This window comes from Chenopodium quinoa, unplaced genomic scaffold, assembly GCF_001683475.1.
Source record: "Chenopodium quinoa cultivar QQ74 unplaced genomic scaffold, ASM168347v1, whole genome shotgun sequence".
Classification (NCBI taxonomy): Eukaryota; Viridiplantae; Streptophyta; class Magnoliopsida; order Caryophyllales; family Amaranthaceae; genus Chenopodium; species Chenopodium quinoa.
Genome location: NW_018745454.1, coordinates 6,972,136 through 6,997,145, shown reverse-complemented (window position 1 = coordinate 6,997,145; position 25,010 = coordinate 6,972,136). Strand labels below are relative to the sequence as shown.

Sequence of the window (25,010 nt, the reverse complement as noted above, 5' to 3'; positions counted from 1 at the left end):
TAAAGACGAGTGAGTGATAATTAAGTTGCTCATTTATTTTGTTTTACTCCGTAATTGCTCATTTCAAACACTCCTACATCAAAGTGACCTAACTACCAAAGCAAGTCATTGTTAAAATCATAGTGGAGAAGTAGACTATGCTGCAAAACCAGTATTTTTTTAAAATAAATTCTGTTTCGTTTGTTTGTGAATTGTTACATCACAGTTAAATATGTGTGATGATGGGCTAGTTGCAAGAATTTTAAATATGATATAAAGTAAAGAAAATATAAAATGAGTGAAAACGTTATAAGAATTTTAAAAATAAAGCAAGGATCATTTTCCTTTAATAGTTCATAATACTACCTCTGGTCCAAATTACTCGCAACTTCGAAATATTTTATATCTAAAAAATAATACCCCAAAGTTGCGAGTAATTTGGACCGGAAATAGTAGTTACCATAGGAGTATAAACTACTCTGTAACATAAATTGAGTCCACATAAAAGGGATTCACTTAGCTTTCTATAGCTTTACTATGCATAAGTAATAATAAAAAAAGTTTTTACAAAGTATACACTACTCCTTTTGTTATTTTATTAGTCTTTAAACTCCGCAATTGAAATCTTCCTGCAAGAAAACAATAGTCCCAAAGTGTAAAGACTAACTAAAAAATGACGGAGGGAGTAGTATGTAGTAAATATTGTGACGCGGATCTATCTAGTTCACATAATGTATTTATTTCCTTGAACGTAAAAGATGAAAGATGGTCAAGGGCATATATTAATGTTAAAAAAAAATATTGTGTGAATTAAAAAACTGAAGATAATATCTTTGAATGGAGGGTAAAAAAATACCACTCCAGGGTTTACCCTGTGTACATAATAAACAAGATAGTAAAACCGGTGCATAGTGCAGAGAAAATCCAGCTGCAACTGGCTTTTGCTTTAATCAAAGTCATATTCTGATTTGGGGTTTGGGAAATGCTTCAAAATCATTTTTTCCAGGCAACTTCTGCATTGCTAATTGCATAAGACGACTGTACTCCGTATCTGTTAACTTCACCTACAGTCCTAACCCTTAGACCAAAAAAAAGGCATCTCATTTACTATAAACTATAATACAATTTCTTTTCTTCTTTAAATACTCAATTAATTAATAAATAAGTACGCATTACTCATACTTCATGGTAAATTAGAAATTGCTAATTATTCGATTAGGCACTTGTATGTGTCGGCATTTTTGCCATTTTCTTGCAATACTACAAGCAAAAACCTACTGTATAACACATTGCCACTTTTATTTTTTATTAAATTTTTTTTTTAAATCACTAATCAGTTATCCCTTAGATAAAAACTTTATTAGTTAGTAACTTAATATGGAATACTACTGTAATATAGAAGCAACTTTAGGTATTATTTGTGAGAAAACTGTTTCATTACGATATATGACTATCTTTTTTATTCCATTTTCACCACAACATAATAGTAGTAAGGCCCCGTTCTCTTCACCTTAATTTTGCTGAACTGAAATTATTTTTACTGAACTGAAATAAGTTTTGTTGAACTTAAATTAATTTTACTGAACTTAAATTAATTTTACTAAACTGAAATTATTTTTGCTGAACTGAAATTATTTTTACTGATTTTCTATTATAATTCTTTTTTTAATAAAACTGAATTTTGCTGAACTGAACTTATTTTTACTGAATTGAAATTATTTTTACTGAACTGAAATTAATTTTACTAAACTGAACTTATTTTTACTGAACTAAAATTATTTTTACTTAATATTATTTTTTTAAGGTGAAGAGAACAGAGCTTAAATGACAGTTCATGGGCTATTTTGTGGGAAAGTTACTGATCATTAAAAAGAAGAAAGAGAGGGGAGGGAGACAAAGACATTTGATACTACCTACTCTATGTCTATTTGCCTTTTTTTCTTTCTTTTTTCCATATGAATCTACACTACACACCTTGGAGTTATTTTTACGTATTTATTTATTCATTCATTAAAATAACAAAGGAAGTAATATTTGTGATCTGTCACCCATTTCCTCAACCTTCTTTGCTTGACTTGAGGGATCTACTAGGGACTATATATATAAATGACTCTAAATCCCCATTTCTAATCTCCCTCCCAATATAATCTTCCATTCTTAGCCAGCTTCAATTCCTAGCTCCATTTTTGCAAAATCATTATTAAGATAAAGAGATCAACTGCAAAATACTTAAAAACGGGGGGGAAAAAATCATCATCATCAAACGTCGTTGAGTAATGGTGAAGTCAGAGGTGAAGATCCAATCTGAAGCATCCAAGGCAATGTCATCTTTATCACCAAAATCGCAACCATCATCGTCATCGTTGAAGAAGAAGTACAAAGGAGTTAGAATGAGGAGTTGGGGTTCATGGGTATCTGAGATTCGAGCTCCAAACCAGAAGACTAGAATCTGGCTTGGCTCCTATTCAACCCCTGAGGCTGCTGCTAGAGCTTATGATGCTGCACTCTTATGCCTTAAGGGCTCCTCTGCTAACCTCAATTTCCCTCACACTGCTTATTCCACTACCTCCCCTCTTATTCCTGCTACAAATGCTGCTGTTGCCACTGTCATGTCCCCTAAGTCCATCCAAAGAGTAGCCGCTGCTGCTGCTGCGGCGACTAATACCACCACCACCACCACCACCACTACTACGGATGAACACACTACTCAAGCTCACCCATCAACATCATCTTCTCATTCATCAATGACTTCCTCCCCTTCTCAGTCATCCTCGCCGCCACCCTCAGACCAGCTCATTGATGATATCATCTCTCTTGCAGATGATCCCTATCATCCAACTTTTGATGACATCAATAATGCTGCCTCTTCCATGGTTATGATGAATAATGACTACCCATGGTTTGATCTATCTCCTAAACACTTGGATCCTGTGATGATGAACTCCATGTTCTTCAATCCCCCATCTATGAACATGATGGATATCGAGCAGCTATACGATGATGGGGACATTCCCTTGTGGAGCTTCCGCTGATCAATCCATTCTATTTTTCATCATTATTCTTTTTTCCCTATCTTCCAATTCATTTCAATCACTACTTCACTAGTTCTCGCTCCAAGGGCCAACTTGAGGACATCACTAACAATTACATTTTACATACACACACAATATATGCTAATCTATGTACTGTATTTGTTTACGGAGTAGCTAGTACTCCTTCGATTTTAGCATATGCGTATACAACTAGGCTAGAAAAGAGGGGGTAAAAATATACTTATATACATATATATGTGTTTACATTTGAGGTCTGGCATTTTTTTCAGCCTCGTATATATACTTGAATTGTAATGTGCAAAGTTTCGCAAATAGTTTCATTATTTAAGAGCATTGAATTAACTTGGCTGTAATGTTTATGCAAGTATTCGTTATACATACTCCGATCCTCTATTTATTTTTCTCGAGAATCCATTTGAAGGGAATAATGGCTTGTCGATGATGATTCATTCTAATAATGTGTGCATTTTATTCCAAAATCATTTCTTCCTCAACCATGTACATGTCATTATGTTTCCTCTTTATATACCAGCGAGATCTTCACTTAATGGATGAAAGGACAGTGGGAGTGTTAAATCAAGTACTTGGTATAGACTATGGAAGTATGGAGTAGTAACTTGGTGAAGTACTCGTAACTAGTATGAAAATAGTGGGGTTTTTTTGTTTGTTTGTTGGAGGAAGGATGTTTCGTGAGAGGTTCAAAGGTTAATTAGAAGAAATAATGTTATTACGCAATTTTTTATTTATTTTTTGTATAGGGAAAGTTCCCAGAACATACTCAACCTAGCTATTTGACAACAACTGGGAAGGAATAGCATAGCAGGATATGCAAATTTTACGCGTACTTATTCGCTAGTATATAATTAAAGAAGAAAATTACATTCCTTGATTTTTTTTAATCTTTTTTTTTTTTAAAAAAAAAAAAATTAATGGGAAATTGTTACGCAATTTATCAAACAAAACAACACTAAAGAGTAAAGACACAACCACAGATAATCCCCAAGTATAAGAGGTTTGTATGAATAGTACAAAACTTCAAACATTGTGATTACAAAAGAATGGATGAAGTATGTATTTTTTTTTTTTTTTCCTTCAAGATATCTTATTACAATTTGCATTGAAAAAAAGACCTTTCTGTGAGTGATTATTGGAAACATAACATTAAATTATCAATTTAACCAGTTCTAGCAATTTCCATTATTGACCCAACACCATCATATCCTAGACCTTTACGTGAATGATTAGTGGCTAGTTGAACACGGTTCCAAACATTTTTTATGAACTCGGGATGCATCCCTCACATTATTTAAGTTTTGACATCGGGTGTCAATTTTTAGGAAATAGAGTCCGTTTTCTGTACTTGGTTATTTTTTGGAAAAATTACCCGAAATAATCCTAATTTTGGAGTGTCCACCCAAAATAATCTCACATTTGGGTTATTTTTAAAAAATCTGACCTTTATAGCCAATCCGCTCTGAATGGTCCCAACCGGCAAACTAACCTGTTAAAACAAGTCACCTAACACGTGTCGTCCTGCTATTGGTCAAAAAATAAGAATAAAAAAATTAACAATTTTTTTTATATAGAAAAAATAATTAATTATTTTGAAAAGGCCCTCACCAGCCAGAACCACCCTCTCAGCCGCCTGTTCCCTTCAGCCCACATGCCGGAGTCTCCTATCCCGCACGCCAACCGTGGAAGGAGCCGTCGTTAACGTATGGCCGCACCGTGGACCCACCCCACCAAATAATTCGACGCACACCACGAACACCCCTGACCCTCCTAATAATTCGACGCACACCACCTAAGCTACACACCAACACCGGCGAGCAATAACTGCCCTCCACCCTCGATTTTGGAAAGCGTCGTTCCGATTTCGGCACCTCTGTCGTTCTCCAGTTCCGATTTCGGCCTCCTCACCTTCCCTGCCCCGTTTTCGGCCTCCCTCTTTGATTTCGGCCTCCTCCCCTTCCCCCTCCTTGATTTCGCCCTCCCTTACCATTCCCTGTCGTGATTTCTTCCTCCTAGACCACCGATAATAACGACTTGATTTCTGCCTCCTAGACCACCGACAGTAACGACGACGATTCGACGACGACATATCTTGCGTCACGAGCTCCGATCTCACGGTGATCCTATTTGACGCTTATTGCGGTGGCAGGGGCTTGGGGAGTGGGTGACTGTCGGATTTTTTTTATTGAATTCATTTTTTTAAAATTTAAATTTTTAGACAAATTATACAATGACACATGTACTTTAATAAAAAAAAATATCTATTTAACAGGTAATCAGTCACTTGGGACCATTATGAGCAGATTGACATCAAAAGTCAAATTATTTAAAAATAATCCAAATGTGAGATTATTTTAGGCGAATGCGCCAAAGGTGAGATTATTCTGGACAACTTTTCCTTTACACTTATTAGTCTTAGAAAGTTTTTGACTTTTCAAGATCAATAACTATATTAGGCATACTATCATAGTGAATCTCATGATCTTTTAAGTCTTGTGGGTTCTACCTTGTATTTTTTAACTACTTCCTATGTTTTCTTGTAATTGTAACATTTTGAACTTTCACTTTTGTCAAAATATTATTTCAACCCTTTAATAATGTAAGGTAATCAAATAGATGACTAAATAAAAGCAAATTTTCAAATATTACACTTATTAAAAAGAACGGAGGACTGAATAAATTTTTTTCTCTCTCTCTCTCGTTTTTAGAGAGATAGTTCCCTCTAGGGTTTTCTCTTGGGAGGATTTTTCCTAGCCTCTTTTGCTAGGATTTTTCTTTGTTTTTTCTTTAATCCTTCCCTACTTCTCTCCATCTCCTTCATTCTTGATTTTTATTTGTGAATTTTGTAGGGGCTTTTACGGGTTTTTACCGATGAAAAGCCCCAAAATCTCTTTAATTGCTTTCAATAAAAAGATATCATCCTTAAGATGGTGTTCATGGTCGGGATTTTAATTACTTGTTTATTGAAGAATGAAGATCGAATGTTTCGCAATTTCTACCGGAGTTTAGAAGACCACGGAAGTATATTCATCCAAAAAATTATACATATGCAGATCTTATGCCGAATCAGAGCAAACTCACAGATTGTATTGCTTCGAATGAAGTTTTTTTGTTAAAGCGTATCAATCGATTCTGCGATGTTGTTAATTTTAGGGTTTTATGTATTTTTGTAGGAATTTTAAATTTCTCAAAAATTTATTGTAAGTGTCGTTTGGCTATTTTATAAATGAAATCTTTAATCTTCTCGTAAATAAATAAATAAATAAGAGAACGGAGGACTGAAGTATGAATGACTGTAGGAAACGAACGCTCCTAGCTCACAACAAAGTTGCACATGTACTGCCTTTATATATGCATGCAAGGGGATGACTGCATGGGGCACCATCCTTAATTACATGCCTTATTTTATCCATTTACATTGCATTTGGTCTCTTCAAATATGCAGGAGCTTGATTTTCTGTTTCATTTAACTTTTGGATGCGATGTCCGGAATATTACTAATACTAGTATGGTGCTTAATATGGGTCCCTCACTTGCTTAATTAGGGATAAAGAGTCCAAAATCTGCAATTAAGTGCACATTAGCTTGTGGGGGCCTACTATTTTTGGTTGATATCATGGCCCCATCATCACGGTTAACTTTGCTAAAGATGAATGCACATGATGCACTTGCCTTGGTACCATTCTTGATTCCCATGCATGGTGTTATAATGTTCATATTAGGACACATCATGTGATCTTAGAGCATCATTTTTTTTTCAAAGATAGAGCATCATTTTTATAGTAATGTATAATTTTATAACTTCTTTGTATACTTGAATACCCCGCCAGACGTTTTATCTAGAGGTGTCAAAAGTTGACCCGACCCAAAATACCGACTCAAACCAGATTATTAACCGAACCATCTGAACTCGAAAAAATGGTGACCCAAACCCAACCTGAAACCAACCCTAGACCCGAGTTGACTCGAGTATGTGTGAACCGAACCCGAACATGAAGTAATCTGGAGATGACCCGACCCGAATGTAACCCGTAAATTATTAACCTGATCCGAACCTGACTTGAACTGAAATTGACCCAAACCCGTTTTAACTCGTCAAAACCCGAATTTACCCCGACTTGTTACTAACCTGACCTGAATTCAACCCGTCCCGTTCCTAACACAACCCGAATTTAACCTAACCTTTTACATACCCAACCCGAAATCAACTCGACTTGTTATTAGCTTGACCCAAATTCAACCTGACTTGTTATTGACCCGACCCGAAATTTACCAGACCTATTAATAACCTGACCAAAAAATTCAACCCGATCTGTTACTAACCCAACTCGAAATCAACACGACTTGTTATTGACCCGACCTAAATTCAACTCAAATTGTTTCTGACCCGATTTCAAATCACCTTAAATGTAATTTAGACCACTTTATTATTGTTGATCAAAGCATTTTATCTAGGGAGACCAAGTCGGTCCAGGCCAGCAAAAGAAAGGAGCATCATCCTCATATTTTAGAATTAAGTATAGTATATATTTGTTGTATGGTTAAAGGAGATAATTATCTTCCTAAATTATAGGTAATAGTTCCCTATTATATTTTCATGTATATTATAGTCAAAGGAAATAATTAGCTTGATAAAAATGATAATTATTTATTTATATTTAGTTGAACCCGGATATGACTTGACTTGGAAATGACTCGACCTGATTGTAACCTGCAAATTATTGACTTGATAGCCCGACTTGAATCCGAGAACGACCCAACTTGGGAATGACCCAACCTGATTATAACCCGCAAATTATTGACTTGAATCGAACCTGACTTGAACCCGAGACTAACCCGACTCGAACTCGATAATTATCCTAACCCGTGAAAACCCGAATTAAGCCTGGCCTATTGTTCACCTGACCTGAATGTAACCCGATCTAAACCCGATAAGAAGTATGACCCGTCTCAAGCATGACCCAACCCAAACCCGAACAGCACAAGTTATGGAATTAATCCGCATTGACCCGACCCGAGCTGACCCAACCCACTCTTACCGACCTAAACCCAACTTGTTTACCCGAATTGACAGCTCTACCCGAAAACTCCAAAATTTTTCAAAAAGTGTGGATGTTAGCATTCAATTTTGAAATTTTTTAACTTTTTTTCACCCAAAAATAAAAATTGCCAAAATGTTTACCAGGGTCTCTAATACCCTCCAAGAGTCCAATTGGCTGGGTGGAACCATTTAATTTGCCTTTAAACGACCAATTTACCATTTTACAACATGCACTGATTTCATTAACTCAAGCCTACCACGAACATTTATGACAATATATAATGATCATATATGGTTCCAAATGACATTATATGACCCCGAGATGTATCCCTTAAAATCTCAATTCTTTTCGACACCGGGCCCCGAAACAATCGAAATTTCTAGATAAGCGTGGATATTAGCCTCCAATTTTGGTATTTTTTGCCTTTTTCGCCTAAATATAAAATTTACCGAAATGTTTACCATGGTCCCTAATACCTTTCGGGAGTCCAATTGGGTGGGTGGAACCGTCCAATTTGCCTTTAAACGACCAATTTACCGGTTTACAACTTGCACCGATTTCATTAATTCAAGTCTACCACGAACATTTATGACAAAAAATAATGATCATATATGGTTCCAAGCGACATTATATGACCCTGAGATGTATTTCTTAGAATTTGAAGACTTATCGAAACCGGGCCCCGAAAACTTTTAAAATTCTCAAAAAGCGTGGATAATATAGCCTTCAAATTTTAAATTTTTTTTACTTTTTTTTGCCCGTAAATAAAAATTACCGAAATGTTTACCATAGTCTTTAATACCCTCTGGGAGTCCAATTGGGTGGGTGGAACCATCCAATTTGCCTTTAAATGGCCAATTTCTCGGTTTACAACTTGCGGTAATTTCATTAACTCAAGCCTACCACAAACATTTATGACAAAATATAATGATCATACATAGTTCCAAACGGCATTATATGACCCCCGAGATGTATTTTTTTAAAATTTCAAGGTTTTTTGACACCGGGCCCTAAAACCTCCAAAATTTCTCAAAAAGCGTGGATATTAGCCTTTTATTTTGGAATTTTTTACCTTTTTTCGCCCAGAAATAAAAATTGCCTAAATGTTAACCATGGTGCCTAATACTCTCCGGAAATCTAATTGGGTGGGTGGAACCATCCAATTTGCCTTTAAACAACCAATTTACCGGTTCACAACTTGCACCGATTTCATTAATTCAAGTCTACCACGAACATTTATGACAACATATAATGATCATTTATGGTTCCAAACGACATTATATGATCCTGAGATGTATCTCCTAAATCTCAAGGCTTTTCGACAACGGGCCCCAAAGCCTCCAAAATTTCTGAAAAAGCGTAGATATTAGCCTTCAATTTTGGAATTTTTTGACTTTTTTTCGCTCGTAAATAAAAATTTCCGAAATGTTTACCATGATCCCTAATACTCTCCGGGAGTCCAATTGGGTGGGTGGAACCATCCAATTCGTCTTTAAACGACCAATTTACCGGTTTACAACTTGCACCGATTTCAATAAATCAAGCCTACCACGAACGTCTATGACAACATATAATGATCATATATGGTTCCAAACGGCATTATATGACCCCAAGATGTATTTCCTAAAATTTCAAGGATTTTTGATACCGGGCCCTGAAACCTCCAAAATTTCTCAAAAAGCGTGGATATTAGCCTTTAATTTTGTAATTATTTGACTTTTTTTTGCCCGGAAATAAAAATTGCCTAAATTTTTACCATGGTCCCTAATACCCTCCGAAAGTCCAATGGGTGGGTGGAACCATCCAATTTGCCTTTAAACGACCAATTTACCGGTTTACAACTTGCACCGAGTTCATTAATTCAAGCTTACAACGAACATTTATGACAACATATAATGATCATATATGGTTCCAAACGGAATTTTATGACCCCCATATGTATTCCCTAAAATCTCAAGACTTTGCGACACTAGGCCCCGAAACCTCCAAAATTTCTCAAAAAGCATGGACATTAGCCTTCAATTTTGGAAAATTTTGACTTCTTTTCGCCCAGAATAAAAATTGCCGAAATGTTCATCATGGTCCCTAATATCCTCTGGGGAGTCCAATTGGGTGGGTGGAACCATCCAATTTGCCTTTAAACGGCCAATTTACCGGTTTACAACTTGCACCGATTTACCGGTTTACAACGGCCAATTTAATTAACTTACACCGAACCCGAATTGAACTTAAATTGACTCAAACCAGTTTTAACCCGTTTAAACTCGAATTTAACCCGACTTTTTACTAACTTAACCTGAATTCAACCCAACCCGTTCCTAACCTGACCTGAATTTAACCCAACCTGTTACAAACCCAACCCGAAATCAACCTGACTTGTTATTGACTTGACCCAAATTAAACCCGACTTGTTATTGACCCGACCCGAATTTTACCAAACTTATTACTTACCCGACCAAAAAATTCAACCCGATCTGTTATTAACTCGACTCGAAATTAACACGACTTGTTATTGATCCGGCTTAAATTCAACCCAAATTATTCCTGACCCAATTTCAAATCACCTTAAATGCAATTTAGACCACCTTATTATTGTTTATCAAAGTATTTTTTCTAATGAGACCAAGTCGGTTCAGGCCAGCAAAAGAATGGAGCTTCATCCTCATATTTAAGAGTTAAATATAGTATATATTTGTTATATGGTCAAAGGAGATAATTATCTTCTTAATTATAGATTATAGTTCCCTAGTATATTGCCATATATATCATAGTCAAAGGAAATAATTAATTTGATAAAAATGATAATTATCTATTTATAATTAGTTGAACCCGAATATGACATGACTTGGAAATGACCCGATCTGATTGTAACCTGCAAATTGACTTGAACATAACATAACCCGACTTGTATCCGAGAATGACCCGATTTGAAAATGACCCAACCTGATTATAACCCGCAAATTATTTACTTGAACCGAACCCGACTTGAACCCGAGAATGACCCGACTTGATTATAACCGGTAAATTATTGACTTGAAACAAACTCGACTCAAACCTGAGAATGACCCGACCTGATTCTAACCCGACCTGATTCTAACCCGCAAATTATTGACTTGAACCGAACCCAACTCGAAACCGAGAATTACCCTAACCTGTTTTAACCCCTGAAAACCCGATTTAAACCCGACCTATTGTTCACCTGACCGAATGTAACCCGACTTGTTAAATTATTAACCCGACCCAAACCTGATAAGAAGTATGACTCCACGTGACCCGACTCAAGCATGACCCAACCCAACCCAAAATTGACCCGCATTGGTTATGGAATTAATCTAAATTGACGCGACCCGAGTTGACCCGACCTACTCTTACCCGACCAAAACCCTACCCGTTTACCCAAATTGACAGCTCTAGTTTTTTCTATTGATGAGACTAATGACTTAGTTTTAGTTGGCTTTATTATATTAAAACTAATAAAAACAAAGTACTATCTCTGTCCCTTAATTAGTGGCTTAGCTGATTTTTTCACGGGAATTAAGAATGTTGTAGTTTCTTTAATATTAATGATTGGGAGTACAAATAAATATGCATGTAGGGCTAGAGAAAGATAGAGAGAAATAAAAAGTAATCTACTCGTCCCATAATATAGTTCATGTTTTCCTATTTTGTCCATCTTGGAGATCTAAAATGTTGTTCTTGTTTCCATTTTTGAATAGTACGTAAAGTCCATTATACCCTCACTTTTTTAACTTTATTAATTGTACTTCTTAATTTACCCTTGGATTTTGCACATGCTTTGTACTTTTTTTTTTACTTTCTCTCTCTAACTTTAGTCTATGATTTGTACTTTTCACTTTATTAATGTAGAGGCTTTTTCCTCCTATTTTTTAAATACAGTGAAAAAACACAAACAAAAACTATATTATATGACGGAGAGAATAGTTGGTAATTATTGAAGATAGGAAGAGAGAAAGTATCAAAGTACATAAAAATAAATTAAAAATATTGACAATTCATAAAAAAGAATGTAATTTGTCAAAATTGTCAAAAAGTACACTCTTTAAATATAAATAGGCCACTAACTTTGACTAGCCAAAAATGAAATACAGGCCACTAATTAAGAGACGGGAAGTATGAAGTATAAAATTATGTGAAAATATATTGTCTTTAATTTTTGTAAAAACTATTTTTTTCTAATATATACTTATTTTATCTTAACATAATTTGTCTTAAATAGGTTGCAATTATGAAGAATAGGGATGTCATTGAATAGGCCTCCTAGTTAGGGTTTCTGTGGAAGCAAGAAGCCCAGCTTGACGAGCAGGGCGGGAATGGGGATAAAAAATCATTCTTCACTGCCTGCCCTGCCCTACCGTGTACCCACAAAAAAAACAACTAAAATATGCCCATTTATCAGGTCGGCCCGAAAAGGTCAAAAATCAATTTTATGTGAGAGGTTCGGGTCGGGCTAAGTAATATATATATATATATATATATATATATATATATATATATATATATATATATATATATATGCCTATTTATCGGGTCGGGCTATGCTAGGCCAAATTTCGGGTCGGAAAATGTGCACAAACCCGCCAAAGACGGGCCAAGCGGGTTTTTCAATCCAATTTCGAGCCGGGCCAAAAAACAACTAAAATTGCATTAAATTGATTTTCCAAACTCTACCCAAAAATTTTAAAAAGCTGGCTAGCTCCGGAAAAAAAATTGTCCAAAGCCTGCCCAAAATCGGGTAGGGTTGGACTCAACTTGATCACCTCTATTACCAACGCAAAAAACAAAAAAAAAAAAAAAAAAAAAAAAAAAAACTGGTTCCTTTCCTTTTTGCATGTTGTGGGCTATATGTATACTTGCAAACGTCAAGGACTAACGAGGGCTTATCCGGGCTTTGTTATTTTTTGTTGCTGTCGTCTATTTTTTAAGGAGAGCTTGGGCCATTGACTATATACACGAGAGGTGCGGGCTACTGACCAACAAATTGTAACATTTTGTTGCTGCCAATGGTCATGCCTGGGAAGCTATGCACAAGAAACACAGCATATGGCTTTGTATCTGTAATCTTTATATGCATCTAAGCCCAACAATGAAAAACAGCTGCCACATGAACAGTACCTGGCCAATTCTTAAACGGCCTAACCCTGCTACCACCCTGGTTGATTTTGAATTTTGAAGGCCGAATAGGAAAAAGGTTCCACGTGAACGACTTGCACATGAGTAAGTCGATCCTAAGAGATCGGAGAAGCCCGTCCAATAGTATGTTTCGTGCAAGCTTTAAAAGGGAATCATGTTAAAATTCATGTATGGTTCAAAACAAACTAGATGGTTTCAGTCACAAAGCCACCTGGGTTGTTATGGGTTTGAGAAGCAACCGGTTTCTTTTCTTTTTGGGGCATGAAAGTAATAGGTTATGTAAACTTGAAGGCAATACACGGTTTTTTAAGTAGTGTATAAAAATAAATCTTATCGTAAAATATGGTGTTTAATAGGCATCAATATTAAGTTTCATATAAACAACTTCGTTATAATTTCTACTAATAATTATTAGTATATATCCAAGATCAAACTAGTGCGTATGTGAGACAAATTTAAACGTGTTAATTATTTTGGGATGAACAGAGTACGGAATATTTGTGAATTAAGATATAAAGGATAAAAAAAAAGGAGTATTTTTTTAAAACAATGTTTGACTATAGGCCTCAAATACAAAAATATACCAAAGGCCAGTACACTTTTTTATTATTATTATTATTTATTACTTTTTAGAGCAAGTTTAGCCCCAAGTCTTAAAACTTAGGGTGACATCATCACTTTGAGTCTTAAGGTTTATACTTAAGACTTTTCCCGTTTTTCTTCAAAAATCTCAAGCAAGTCTCAAGTTGAGTCTTGAAATTTCAAGACTCAACTTAAGACTTGAGATTGGGACCCACTTCATTTTTATTTTTATTATCTTTTTTTTTTAACACTTTTCTACATATAATATGTCAAATATTTAAGTCTTAGGGCTAAAGTGATAAATTTGTGTAAGTCTTAGTGAGTCTTAACAAGAATTTGATGACGTTATTTTCAATGGGGACCACAAAAAATGATGTCACATCCAAGTCTTGAGACTTGGGGCTAAACTTGCTCTTATATAAAGTTTGGGAAAATAATTATTAGGAAGTCTTTTTTTCCTACTTATGAGAAGGAAATTCTTAATGTATCAGAAATGAGAATAGTAAATAGGCTAAAGTTATTCCAGACATCTATATATATCCATATTATCATATACTAAATGACTTGCATTAGCATTTTAATTTGCTGCGCAATTTGCCTCACTATAGACGTATTGGATCTCCGATCCAATTGTGAAACTAAGGAGAGAATGAGTGTCTTCAATAGTATGCTCGATTTACTATGGAGCCTTTTATTGAGTTGATAACTAATAGGTTATCACCTTCAATTTCAACGTTAATATTGTCAATTGAAGTGCTAGTTGACTCCCTTAAAAAATTGTTGTAGATTATGTAATGTATAACTTGGCGTTGCAAAGGTTGAACGTACATATCTTGATGAGTACTCCATTTCTATTCCTAATGATGCGAATCAAACCGTCAAAGTTGAGTTTGAAGAAATTGTTGGGGGTGTCTTCCATGATGCATGTGAGAATGGATGATGAGTAGTACGTGATAGTGAGGAGAATGTAAGATTAAAGGGTTTTTTTTTTTTTTAGAGAAAATGATTAAAGGATTTTGGAATGGGAGTATGAAGCTTATTTGGTGCCACTCATTAAGCGCAAACTAAGCTCAATAGTAAATCCTAAAGGTGTCATAAGTTTTATCGTGGAAAGTCGTAATAGCATTCCACTCTTTCTAGATACTTCAAATTAGAAAAGACAAGTAAAAGGTGACGATACTTAATTGTAAGTATAATTAATCGGCTATTTCACCAAATGCCACTGAGCAATTTAAAAATTCACCAAATGCCATCGGACTTTTCAGAATTCACCAAATGCCACCCAGTTTTTAAAAAATTCACCCAGTGCCATTAATGACCAACGGTCGTTAATTCCGTTAGAAATTAGGGGTTAATCATGACACGTGTCATGATATAATAGGACCATTTATCTTAATTCATAAAAATTAAAAAAAAATACAAAAAAAGTTAAAAAATACAAAAAATTTTAAAAAAAACAAAAAAAAAACCCCAAAATTTTCCCAGCCACCCCCACCACCGCCAAACCCTAGCCCCTCCCCTCATCTCGCCGGAAAACGGCCAGTCACCACCGGAACCACCTTCACCACCATTCCCTATCCCTCTCCCCCTCCCTTCACGCAACTCACCTCTCCCCAGCCCAGCAATCGACTTGCCGGAGTCGGGATCACCCGCTGTCGCCGACCCCACCCATTGTTACTCTGACCTACCCTACCTGACGCGCCACCCATCCAATCTAACCTTAACCCGCGAAAACCACAACCAACCTCCACCTTCACGAGCAACGGTTCTGATTCAACCCCTTCCTGACCACCGCAGCCTCGAAACCACCCCCTCCCCTGTTTTTCGGCTCCTATAAACCCCATTCCCTCACCTTAAACCACCAAAAATTGACTTAACCCAGAAACCCAAAACCCTAGAAAATGGGATTTCTGGGTTGAACCCGAAACCCAAATGGGTTCTGTAGTGGTGGTGGTGAAGTGGTGGTGCATCGGAGTTGAGGATTTGGACCAATTGGTGCGCGTGGGAGCAGCGAAGGGAGCTGGGTGGTGCTAATCGTGGCTGATGTGATGGTGCGTGTGTGTGTAGCAAAGGGGGCAGTGTGGTGCTTGGAGGTGGAGTTGTGGTGGTGGCAGTGAGGGAGCAGGGTTTTTGGGGTCGGGACGAGCAGCATGGGTGGTTTTGGGGGTCGACGGTGGGTCAGGTGGGGAGCTACATGGTCGGCCGGCCGATTGTTGGTGGTTCCGGTGGTGACCGGTCGTTTTCCGGCGAGATGAGGGGAGGGGTTAGGGTTTGGCGGTGGTCAGGGTGGCTGGAAAAATTTTGGGGTTTTTTAAAAATTTTGTTTTTTTTTTTTTTTTTTTGTATATTTTTTAACTTTTTTTGTTTTTTTTTTAATTTTTATAAATTAAGATTAATGGTCCAATTATGTCATGACACGTATCATGATTAACCCCTAATTACTAACGGAGTTAACGGTCGTTGGTCATTTAATGACACTGGGTGAATTTTTTAAAAACTGGGTGGCATTTGGTGAATTCTGAAAAGTCCAATGGCATTTGGGGAATTTTTAAATTGCTCAGTGGCATTTGTTGAAATTTCTGTTAATTTTAAAGGAAAAACCACTATTGTTGTGAAAAAAAAGGAAAGACAAAACTAATCTTTGTAAAAACGAAAAATGACAAACACTAGAAGAGGAGTTAGATCAAAACATATAGCATGGAGAAACTGGAAGCAGATCAACCTTTGATGCCGATATCTCGAATTAAACTAACAAAAGGGTATGTGGAGCCATGTGCCGTAAGTATATTATAGTATTAGGTTCATGGATTAGGATAGTATTATTATTGTCATTATTATCGAACAAGCACATGATGAAGTCTTAGCTTCATGGTGGGGTTCCTTTTCATGCATGCTTCAATTGATATCTGGTTTTCTTGTTCCTTTTTTTTTTTTTTGGCGAACTTGTCATCGTTTTTCCTAAATTATGTTACATTTGCTCCGTTTTCTTTTAATAACAACTATTTATATATGTGAGATATTATATATGTGAGTTATTATGTTAGATGTTAATGATTAAAACAATGCATTGATAAGAGTGTAATATATAATATGGCATTTAAAAATAAAACACATCAGAGAGGAAGTAGTTAATATTTTTGACAATTTATCGAGAAAAAAATTACTACTCCCTCCGTCCCCATTGATAGTCACTTTTGCTAAAATCACAGGAATTAAGGAGAAAGAAAAAAAGTAAATTTTTATTGGGTATAAGTCTCAAACCCGGAAACCACTTTTCCTCCACAGCACCACCACCTATCGCTGTTCAAAATGCCATCGCGGATGAAATGCTTTTCCTAAGGGGTTGATATGGCCCTAATTTACACTCTTTTCTAGTAGGGTGTCTTTTTGTTTCGCCGCAAAGCGGCCAGTATTGATGAAGAAGAGGCAGACTATGGGAAGAAGAGGAAAACGACCAGACGAAGAGGAAGACTTTTGTGGGTTTGATTAGCGAATGGCGGACATATGGTGGTGGCTATGATGAGTTTCGGATGGTGGTCGATGTGATGGTGGCTATGGTGATGTTGTGGGGGTGGAAGATTTGAGAAAAGGTGGAGGAAGAAGATGAATAATAACAAACGGTGAGTTAACACCGTTAACTCTAAATATTTGTCTAACTTGTCAAAGTGGCCCAAAACAGTAAAAATATATATATTTTTTAATTATAAAACACAATTTTCAATGCAATTTATTTATGAAAATGCCATTTGATAAAATGGGGCTTGCTCTTTTTTTTTTTTTTTATTTACAGCACTTTAAATTCAACAATCTTCATATACTCATAGTTTATCTTGACTAGAGGTGTCAACAACTCGGCCAATCCAATCCAAAAGTAAGCCTATTAAATTTCAACTCATATAGTCATTTGTGTATAATGAATGATCTAGCATGACTCACCCGACCTGACCTGATGCTACAATACTCAGCTCAAATACCCGAATTAACATTGTTATTAATATTGACTAGCTTTGATGATTTATGAACTTGGTTATAATAGATATTGGTGATTGAAATAGTCCATCAAGTTAAAGTAAGTGAAAAATACATTAATCGCAACGTTGAAATTTTTACATTCTTCGGGTAGAATGCTTGAAAAACATAGTCTAGTATTGCCTTGCTTGATTGAAGATATTAGTGATATAAGATGTGAATTGACAAATCCGTACTAATTAGGCGTTTTTGTTGATTTATTTACAGATTTACCACTTGATAAACAAAGGCAACTGCGTACTTGTTGCTAGATTTTTTTTTTTTTAATGCAAATAATACAGAATATGGCTTGTTTGGTTAAACATAGATTTGCACCTTCTTTGAAAATTTAAAATTTTAATTCCCCATATAATTTGATTTCCTCATAAATTCTAAAAAGTGTTGATTAACCATGAGAAATTTCACTTACCTAGGTAATTAAATTCCTCCTTTTCATAGAAAATATTTGTACTTTCTATGAATTTGTCAACCAAACAATTTCAATCTTAGACTATCTCCAATAGCGAGACTCAAGTTTGAGTATTGGAATACAAAATAACTTTTTTTTTTTTGGAAAATGCTATACATAGCCCTAAGGGCTACATATAAGCATTTAATTTACTCTTGAAAATTGTTTAAATTTAGAAAATCATGACAAAAACACACTAATTACACTGATTTGTGCGTGTTTTTGTCATGAATTCCTAACTTTATACATTTTCCAAGAGTAAATTCAATGCTTATATATAGCCCTAAGGGCTATGTATAGCATTACCCCTTTTTTTTTATCAACTCATGTGAAGTCTAATTTTTCAATGGTGAAACTCTTTAAAATATGCAAATGTCACTTTCAATTTATGGTCTACCAAATCCATTATTTTTAATATCAAATATTGTAAGATTAAAAAATAATAATAAAAAAAGTTGAAACTTAAATGAGACTCAAAGTTGAGTATCTAAAATTTCTTTTAGAGTTGTTAAGTTTAGATATTAACTTATTGGTAAACATTGCAAAAAATACCCTCTCCTGAAAATACTCACTTGGGTTTTATCATTGAAGATGGTCTTAGAAATATCACACTACACCTTAGTAATTGGTAATGAACTTATCATAATTCGAGACGGGGGCTATAGAAGGTGAAGATAGTAATAGTCTCTATTGCTTCTGCAAGTTGGTCAGTAGGCCCGTAAAAGAAGGAAATACGAGTATTTCGAAATAACTAATCACCACCTCATTCATAATTAAATAAAAAAATCTAATAATTGAAGTAAGAAAATTAAATATCCTTCTTTCTATATATGGAGTATACTCTACATTAAATATATTCCATAGAAAAAAAGATAACTAAAAAAATGAATCCGACCACAAGAACTGAGACAAAGCTCCAACATTAGAGATAAGGCAGAGGTGGATTTGCGTATTTGCTGACAATAGATAAAACCTGCAATCTCATAACTCATAATTGCTGCATAATAATCGAGTCAATAATGTAAGCTATACAACATTACAACATAAGAGTACTCCGTAATACTTATCCATTCATCTTCCAGAGATAGACGAGGTTTGGCAGGAATTACAGAATTAAACCCTATATATTCAGCTTCCTTTAATCTACATTTTTCAGATTTATGTACATGTTAGAGTGTAGGTCATAAGAAACAAAAGGGAAAAGAAAAAAGAAAAAAAAAATTACCCCTCAAATCTAATCTCAACCTCCGGCTAGCTTGTGCTTACCAGGGTCCGCCATTTTTTGTTTCCATCAGTAGTTAAGAAAATTTTGGCAAAAATTTACATTTTCTCAGGGCAAAGCAATTTTTGCCTGCCTATTTTACACATATGTATCATAAGATTTTCCATCCATTCTATTCTGAACTGCTTTAACAGCAGCTACCCTAGCAGCAGTGGCAGCTCGATTAGCAGCCATCACTGCCTTGTTCACTTGTTCATCCACCCGCCTTAGGTTAATTGCATTCTCAGCTGCTTTTCTAGCTGCCTGTAACACACAATAATAATTCCATTACAAAACGTTAGGCCACAGCAGAATGAATTATGCTCTAGTAAACTTGTCGCGTGCTAAAATGGCTGGGGTCAGATCAAAGATTTACCTGAACAGCTCGTAAGACTGAATCTGTTAGTGAGGGTAAGGGGTTTTTGAGAGAACCGTTGTCCCACTCACCACATTTGGATTCCCCATTCCGGAAGGTGTACATCCCAAAGCCTTGCTTACGGCCTTCATGCCAAGAGCCCTCGTAACAATGGCCATTGGCAAAGTGGTAGACACCAAAGCCGTGAATTTTGTCTCCAAAATATTCCCCTGCATATCTATCGCCATTTCTGAAACAGCAGGAAACAAGATGAGTGTAACTTCTTAATAAGATTTTACAAGTAAAATCAGATATCTTTGACAAAAATTCAGGTTTATCTATGAACTAAGAAGTAAGAAGGGGATGAACATCACAGAAAATTAAACAAAGTAAAGGCATCACAATCAAGATACTTGTATGAATAGTGAAAGAACAACATCTAAGGCATTGATTTAAACAGAATGTAATCAATAGGAAGCAGAGAAATTATGATTAAAAAAAATAAAAAAAAAAGTTTCAGTAAACAATACTCCAACAGATCTGGGGGCACAGTATTGTTTTGATCATTACACATCCATCCTATATGGTCCACAGACTCAAAAAGCAAACCGCCCTTGCAACTCAAATAAAAGTATTTAAAAAATAAAGGCAATTAGAGGTTGAATTTTGTTTAGGCATTGACAGCTTCAAACCCTGTAGATGGGAATGATTCAACAAGAAAAACCTAGTACAAATCCATGACAATGATACAATAAATGAATGAAGGTAATTGGAAAAGACAGGGGTAGAGAATTAATTACCTGAAATGGTAACAGCCAAGGCCATGTTTAACCCCAAACTTGAAATGGCCAAGATAGCAGCTAGCATCAGAGCAAGTCTGAAGGCCAAGACCATGATATTGACCATGAAACCACTCACCAGCATAAGTATCACCTGTATAAAACCTATAAACACCAAAACCATGTCTCAAACCACCTCTGTATTGACCTCTATACCTACTCCCTCTCGCCCAACTCTCTATTCCGTAACCATCATACTTACCATCTACCCAATCTCCTTCATACCTCCCATTCACAAAGTAATTGTAAACACCGCTTCCATTACTTTTACCCTTGTGGAATTCACCTTCGTAGAAATCACCATTGCTGTAAAGCTCAACACCTTCCTTGACCGTACTCATCTTTTGTTTGTTTTTGAAATCAACAAGGCTATCTCTCTCCCCAGATTCATCCCCGATGTACCACTCCACGGAGGACCCTTTCCTGTGTCTGTGGTGGTGGTGGTGTCTATACAAGTTCCTAATGACGGATTTGGACCGGTCAAGGAAATCCCGGTTCTTAGCCAGGTAAAAGAGGGCAACTGCGATGAAAATGAGGGCGAACAATAGATTCTCAGAGGTAGTAATATGATCAGTTTGAAGGTAAATGAAGACGAGTAAGAGGGTAAAAGCAAAGGTTAGGAGAGCAGTATTTGTTTTGGAACTAGTAATACCAGTAATACTAATACCACTAGGGTTCCGGTTATAAGATGTTGACGTCGACTTGTGTAGTTTTCTTTCTGGTTCATCTGATTCCGACATATCTGCAATCGACGATAGACTTTGAATCGACGATCGAATGGTTGGAGATGACCGGAGTAGAGATGACTGTGTCCGAGTCAGCTTCCCTTGACCACCTTCCATCTTTCTTTCTTCTCCAATTTAAACACAAATTCAATTTTAATAACTTTTTATGAGAGAGGGGAGACTCTCCTATTTCCGGTATCTGGAGATTCGCTTGACGTACGCTTTGCTGCTGCTCACGGCGGCCGGCGACATACCAACAACCCTACTGCGACGAACGAACTATTTCTGGAATAATTTTTTGGAAGGAAAAAAAAAAAAAAAAAAAGGAAAAAGAGCAGAGAAAGAAGAGAGATGTTTTGAAATGAAAATTGTGAAATCAAACCTCAACTATTGATTGGGAGCCTTTTCTTTGTTTATTTCTATTTATATTATCGATATATTCCTATGCGGAAATTGGAAATACTAGGACTTATTAAGGACCGTTGGATGCACATCTGACGCACATTATTTCTTATTCTATCTTAGCCGTTGGATCAGACCCTTCTCCGCTATTGACGGGAAGATATGGTCGTTGGATCTCACAGATTTCTGACCTGAACTCCCTTTATGCCTTTACTGTGCCACTCCGGCACGTGCCTCTCATACTCTTTTTTTTTTTTTTTTTTCAGATTAATTTAAGAATGAATACTTAATTTTAAAATGGCCTATGGGTAAGGAGAACCAGCTTTTTAGCTTTTTAAAATCAAACGATACGGGATTACGGGGTGTGCCATTATTGAAAATACTCCTTCAGTCCTTCCTAATCTTTCAATTAGAACCAACATATTCAAATTACTTCGTATTTTGAAAAAAAAAATATTGGAAATTCAATTCATCATTATAACTACTACATACTTGTATTATGACTACTACGCTTATAACATTGATAATTACAGAATATGCACACAATATTTTCAACTAGTTTGCTGATTTTTTTTGGGAGGAGTTGGTAGGCTCATGGCCCACTTTGCCATCTCCATTTCATACATGTATTTTGTAATGTTAGATCAAGGTTCGGATCAACTAGACAACTAGTAATGGTCAATGAAGTTGCCCTCCAATTAAAAGAAGGGGGTTGCTCAACCAAAAATTGTATTGTGCACCCGTTTACAATAAGATGAGTGTACATTTTTTTTTTTTTGAATTATAACATAATTTACCAAACATCACTAAAAGTTTTCAAGTTCACCGTATATCATTCAGTTTTTACAATATCTTTTTTGTTAACGGACGTTGGACTACCCTTTATGAGATTTTACAAATTAAATCATAATAACTATATGAATGTCCGTGCGATGCACGGTTTGTTAGTATTTTTTTTAAAAAAATAATTTTCATATTTATGTGATTAAAATTGTTATTATATTAGTTTTAAAATATTAGATAAAATTTCTAATCTCAAAAGATATATTTTGTATTTAATTAATTTAAACTTTAAAATCTCATTCGTTAATTTTACTTACGTGTCATTTGAATTATTTAATTGTATAAGAAATTAATAATCTCTTATTTAATTGGCTACAACTTAAATTCATAATCCTACATGGCACGCTAAGAAAATTAAATCCTACATGGCTCTCTTAAAACTCGGGAAAAACTCCTCTTTATATATATACTAATTTTGTGCCCATGTGATGCCCGGGTTGTTTATTTAATTTAAGATAAATTTTTAATCTATATACCAAATTTTAAAATATATCATTGATACAAAATTAAGAATTGATGCGCTTTTGTGACTATTTGCTATCTATTAATTGAAACTTTCGATTTAATACATTTAAAAAAAAAAATTAGCAAAAAATAAATTAAATAAAATAAATGTTCAAAGTCCGTTGGGTTGATCTGCACCCAAAATTTTGGGCAAGAGTTAAACATTTATTAACTCATAACCTAAAGTGACCCAATCCGTGATGGCTCATGACCCGACTCTAATTGACGGGTTTACATAGTAATAAAATTATATTACATTGTGAAGTGTATTATTTTAACCGATTAGTATATATTAGAAATGTTTTACGCTTTGAACTACTTCCTTTGCTCCAAAATATATTATGATATAATTTTTTTTTATATGATAACTTTTTAAAATTATAATCTAATAATTTTTTCGAATAAAATTATAATTCAATTTGTACATCTGAAATATTGGAATTTTATCGAAATTAAAACTCTAAACTAACAATTTTATCCTAAAAGTCTATTTATATCTATCCTACGTGGCGCGACACTTGAAGAAAAATTAGAACGTCAAGTGTCGTTGTCTCGTAACCTGGCTAAAAATTTAGCTTTATATATTAATTATATGATAATATGTATATTAAATTGAATTTGTAGCATTAAAATGAGTTTGTCATGTTTGTTCTTTAGAAAACTTTCAAAGTTTAGCAGAAAAAATGACAAAAGCCACCAGTAAACTTTAGGGAGCTTGAATGTTAGCCTTTCTACTCCTCCCTCCTTAGCTTTAGGTTGCTCTAAAGTGTCGGCAGTTGTTATGATTTTTGGGTGTATGGTGAAAAAAGTTTTCACATAGTGGATATACGGTGAATTCGTGAAACGACAGTTTAACGATCATTAACATAAAAGACATTTGTATGGTATTGTGTACAAACTGAATAGTATATGATGAATTTAAAAAATATTGATGGAATTTGGTGAATTATGTTAAAATTCGGGAGTATTTCATGAAAAATGAAAAAACCTTTTTTTTTCAGAAGGAAAGTACATTGAATAGTTTTAGTGGAACTTTTAACTAATTTGAAATAATATTTATCTTTTTGGAGAAACTTCAAACCTCGTATAATTTTAACTTGTATAAAGGTGATATACCTATTTTTATTCGTTATGATTTGAAGGGTAACTATATCGATGAAGGATAGATTTCAAAATATTATATATATATATATATATATATATATATATATATATATATATATATATATATATATATATATATATATATATATATACACATGGTGTGACCACTTCACATAATCACATATAAGGCAATTAATTAAGTAAGGCAATAGGAGTCTTAGTGATGAGCAATAAATGTGGTTACCTTAACGTATGTAGGTTACTCTTTTGAATACGTGGAATTATTCTTTCATTTTTGAAAACAAAAGAATATGGGTTACTCGAATGAACAAATAGGGATACTTATTTCAAAATTGTTTGATTTTACTCGTATAATGAATTTGGGTTACTTTTATTGCCAACATAGGGTTACTCTTATAAAAAAATGAGGTTACTCATACATTAAAATGAAGATTACTATTACAAACCAATGTGGCCACATCGTATGGTTAGCTACATACAAGACTTACCCTGGTTGGAATTTAAGGCTTGTTCTCTTTAGTTTAATTTCAATTCAGTTCAACTCCAATGAGTTCAGTTCAGCTCAATTCTTAATTTCCTTCTCTCATAAACAATTCAACTCAATTCAATATATCAGAATAAGCCCTTAGTACGTATATTTTCTACTACCAAGTACAATAT

At 35.0% G+C, this 25,010-nt stretch overlaps 2 protein-coding genes across 2 annotated transcripts; one reads left to right on the top strand and one right to left on the bottom strand.

Annotated features, from left to right (window-relative positions):
- The first annotated feature begins 1,809 nt into the window (after window positions 1-1,809).
- On the top strand, window positions 1,810-3,365 carry LOC110714390 (ethylene-responsive transcription factor ERF013-like). The gene has a single exon (XM_021892897.1). It carries the CDS (start codon window positions 2,256-2,258, stop codon window positions 3,009-3,011), a length of 756 nt encoding a protein of 251 aa, XP_021748589.1. The 5' UTR covers window positions 1,810-2,255; the 3' UTR covers window positions 3,012-3,365.
- A 15,725-nt stretch (window positions 3,366-19,090) lies between these two features.
- On the bottom strand, window positions 19,091-21,869 carry LOC110714052 (radial spoke head 10 homolog B-like). Its single transcript, XM_021892514.1, has 3 exons — window positions 20,713-21,869; window positions 19,934-20,162; window positions 19,091-19,821 (listed from the first exon to the last, which is right to left on the bottom strand). Exons 1-3 carry the CDS (start codon window positions 21,591-21,593, stop codon window positions 19,657-19,659), a joined length of 1,275 nt encoding a protein of 424 aa, XP_021748206.1. The 5' UTR covers window positions 21,594-21,869; the 3' UTR covers window positions 19,091-19,656.
- Between the last annotated feature and the right edge of the window lie 3,141 nt (window positions 21,870-25,010).

What these genes read in the sequence shown, in the direction of transcription:
- LOC110714052 (XM_021892514.1), bottom strand. Translation starts at nt 21,593, where the DNA reads ATGGAAGGTGGTCAAGGGAAGCTGACTCGGACACAGTCATCTCTACTC. An exon ending in CTTGGCTGTTACCATTTCAG is followed by an intron (nt 20,163 to 20,712) that starts GTAATTAATTCT and finishes CTGCTGTTTCAG; the next exon opens with AAATGGCGATAGATATGCAG. An exon ending in CAGTCTTACGAGCTGTTCAG is followed by an intron (nt 19,822 to 19,933) that starts GTAAATCTTTGA and finishes TGTGTGTTACAG; the next exon opens with GCAGCTAGAAAAGCAGCTGA.
- LOC110714390 (XM_021892897.1), top strand. Translation starts at nt 2,256, where the DNA reads ATGGTGAAGTCAGAGGTGAAGATCCAATCTGAAGCATCCAAGGCAATG.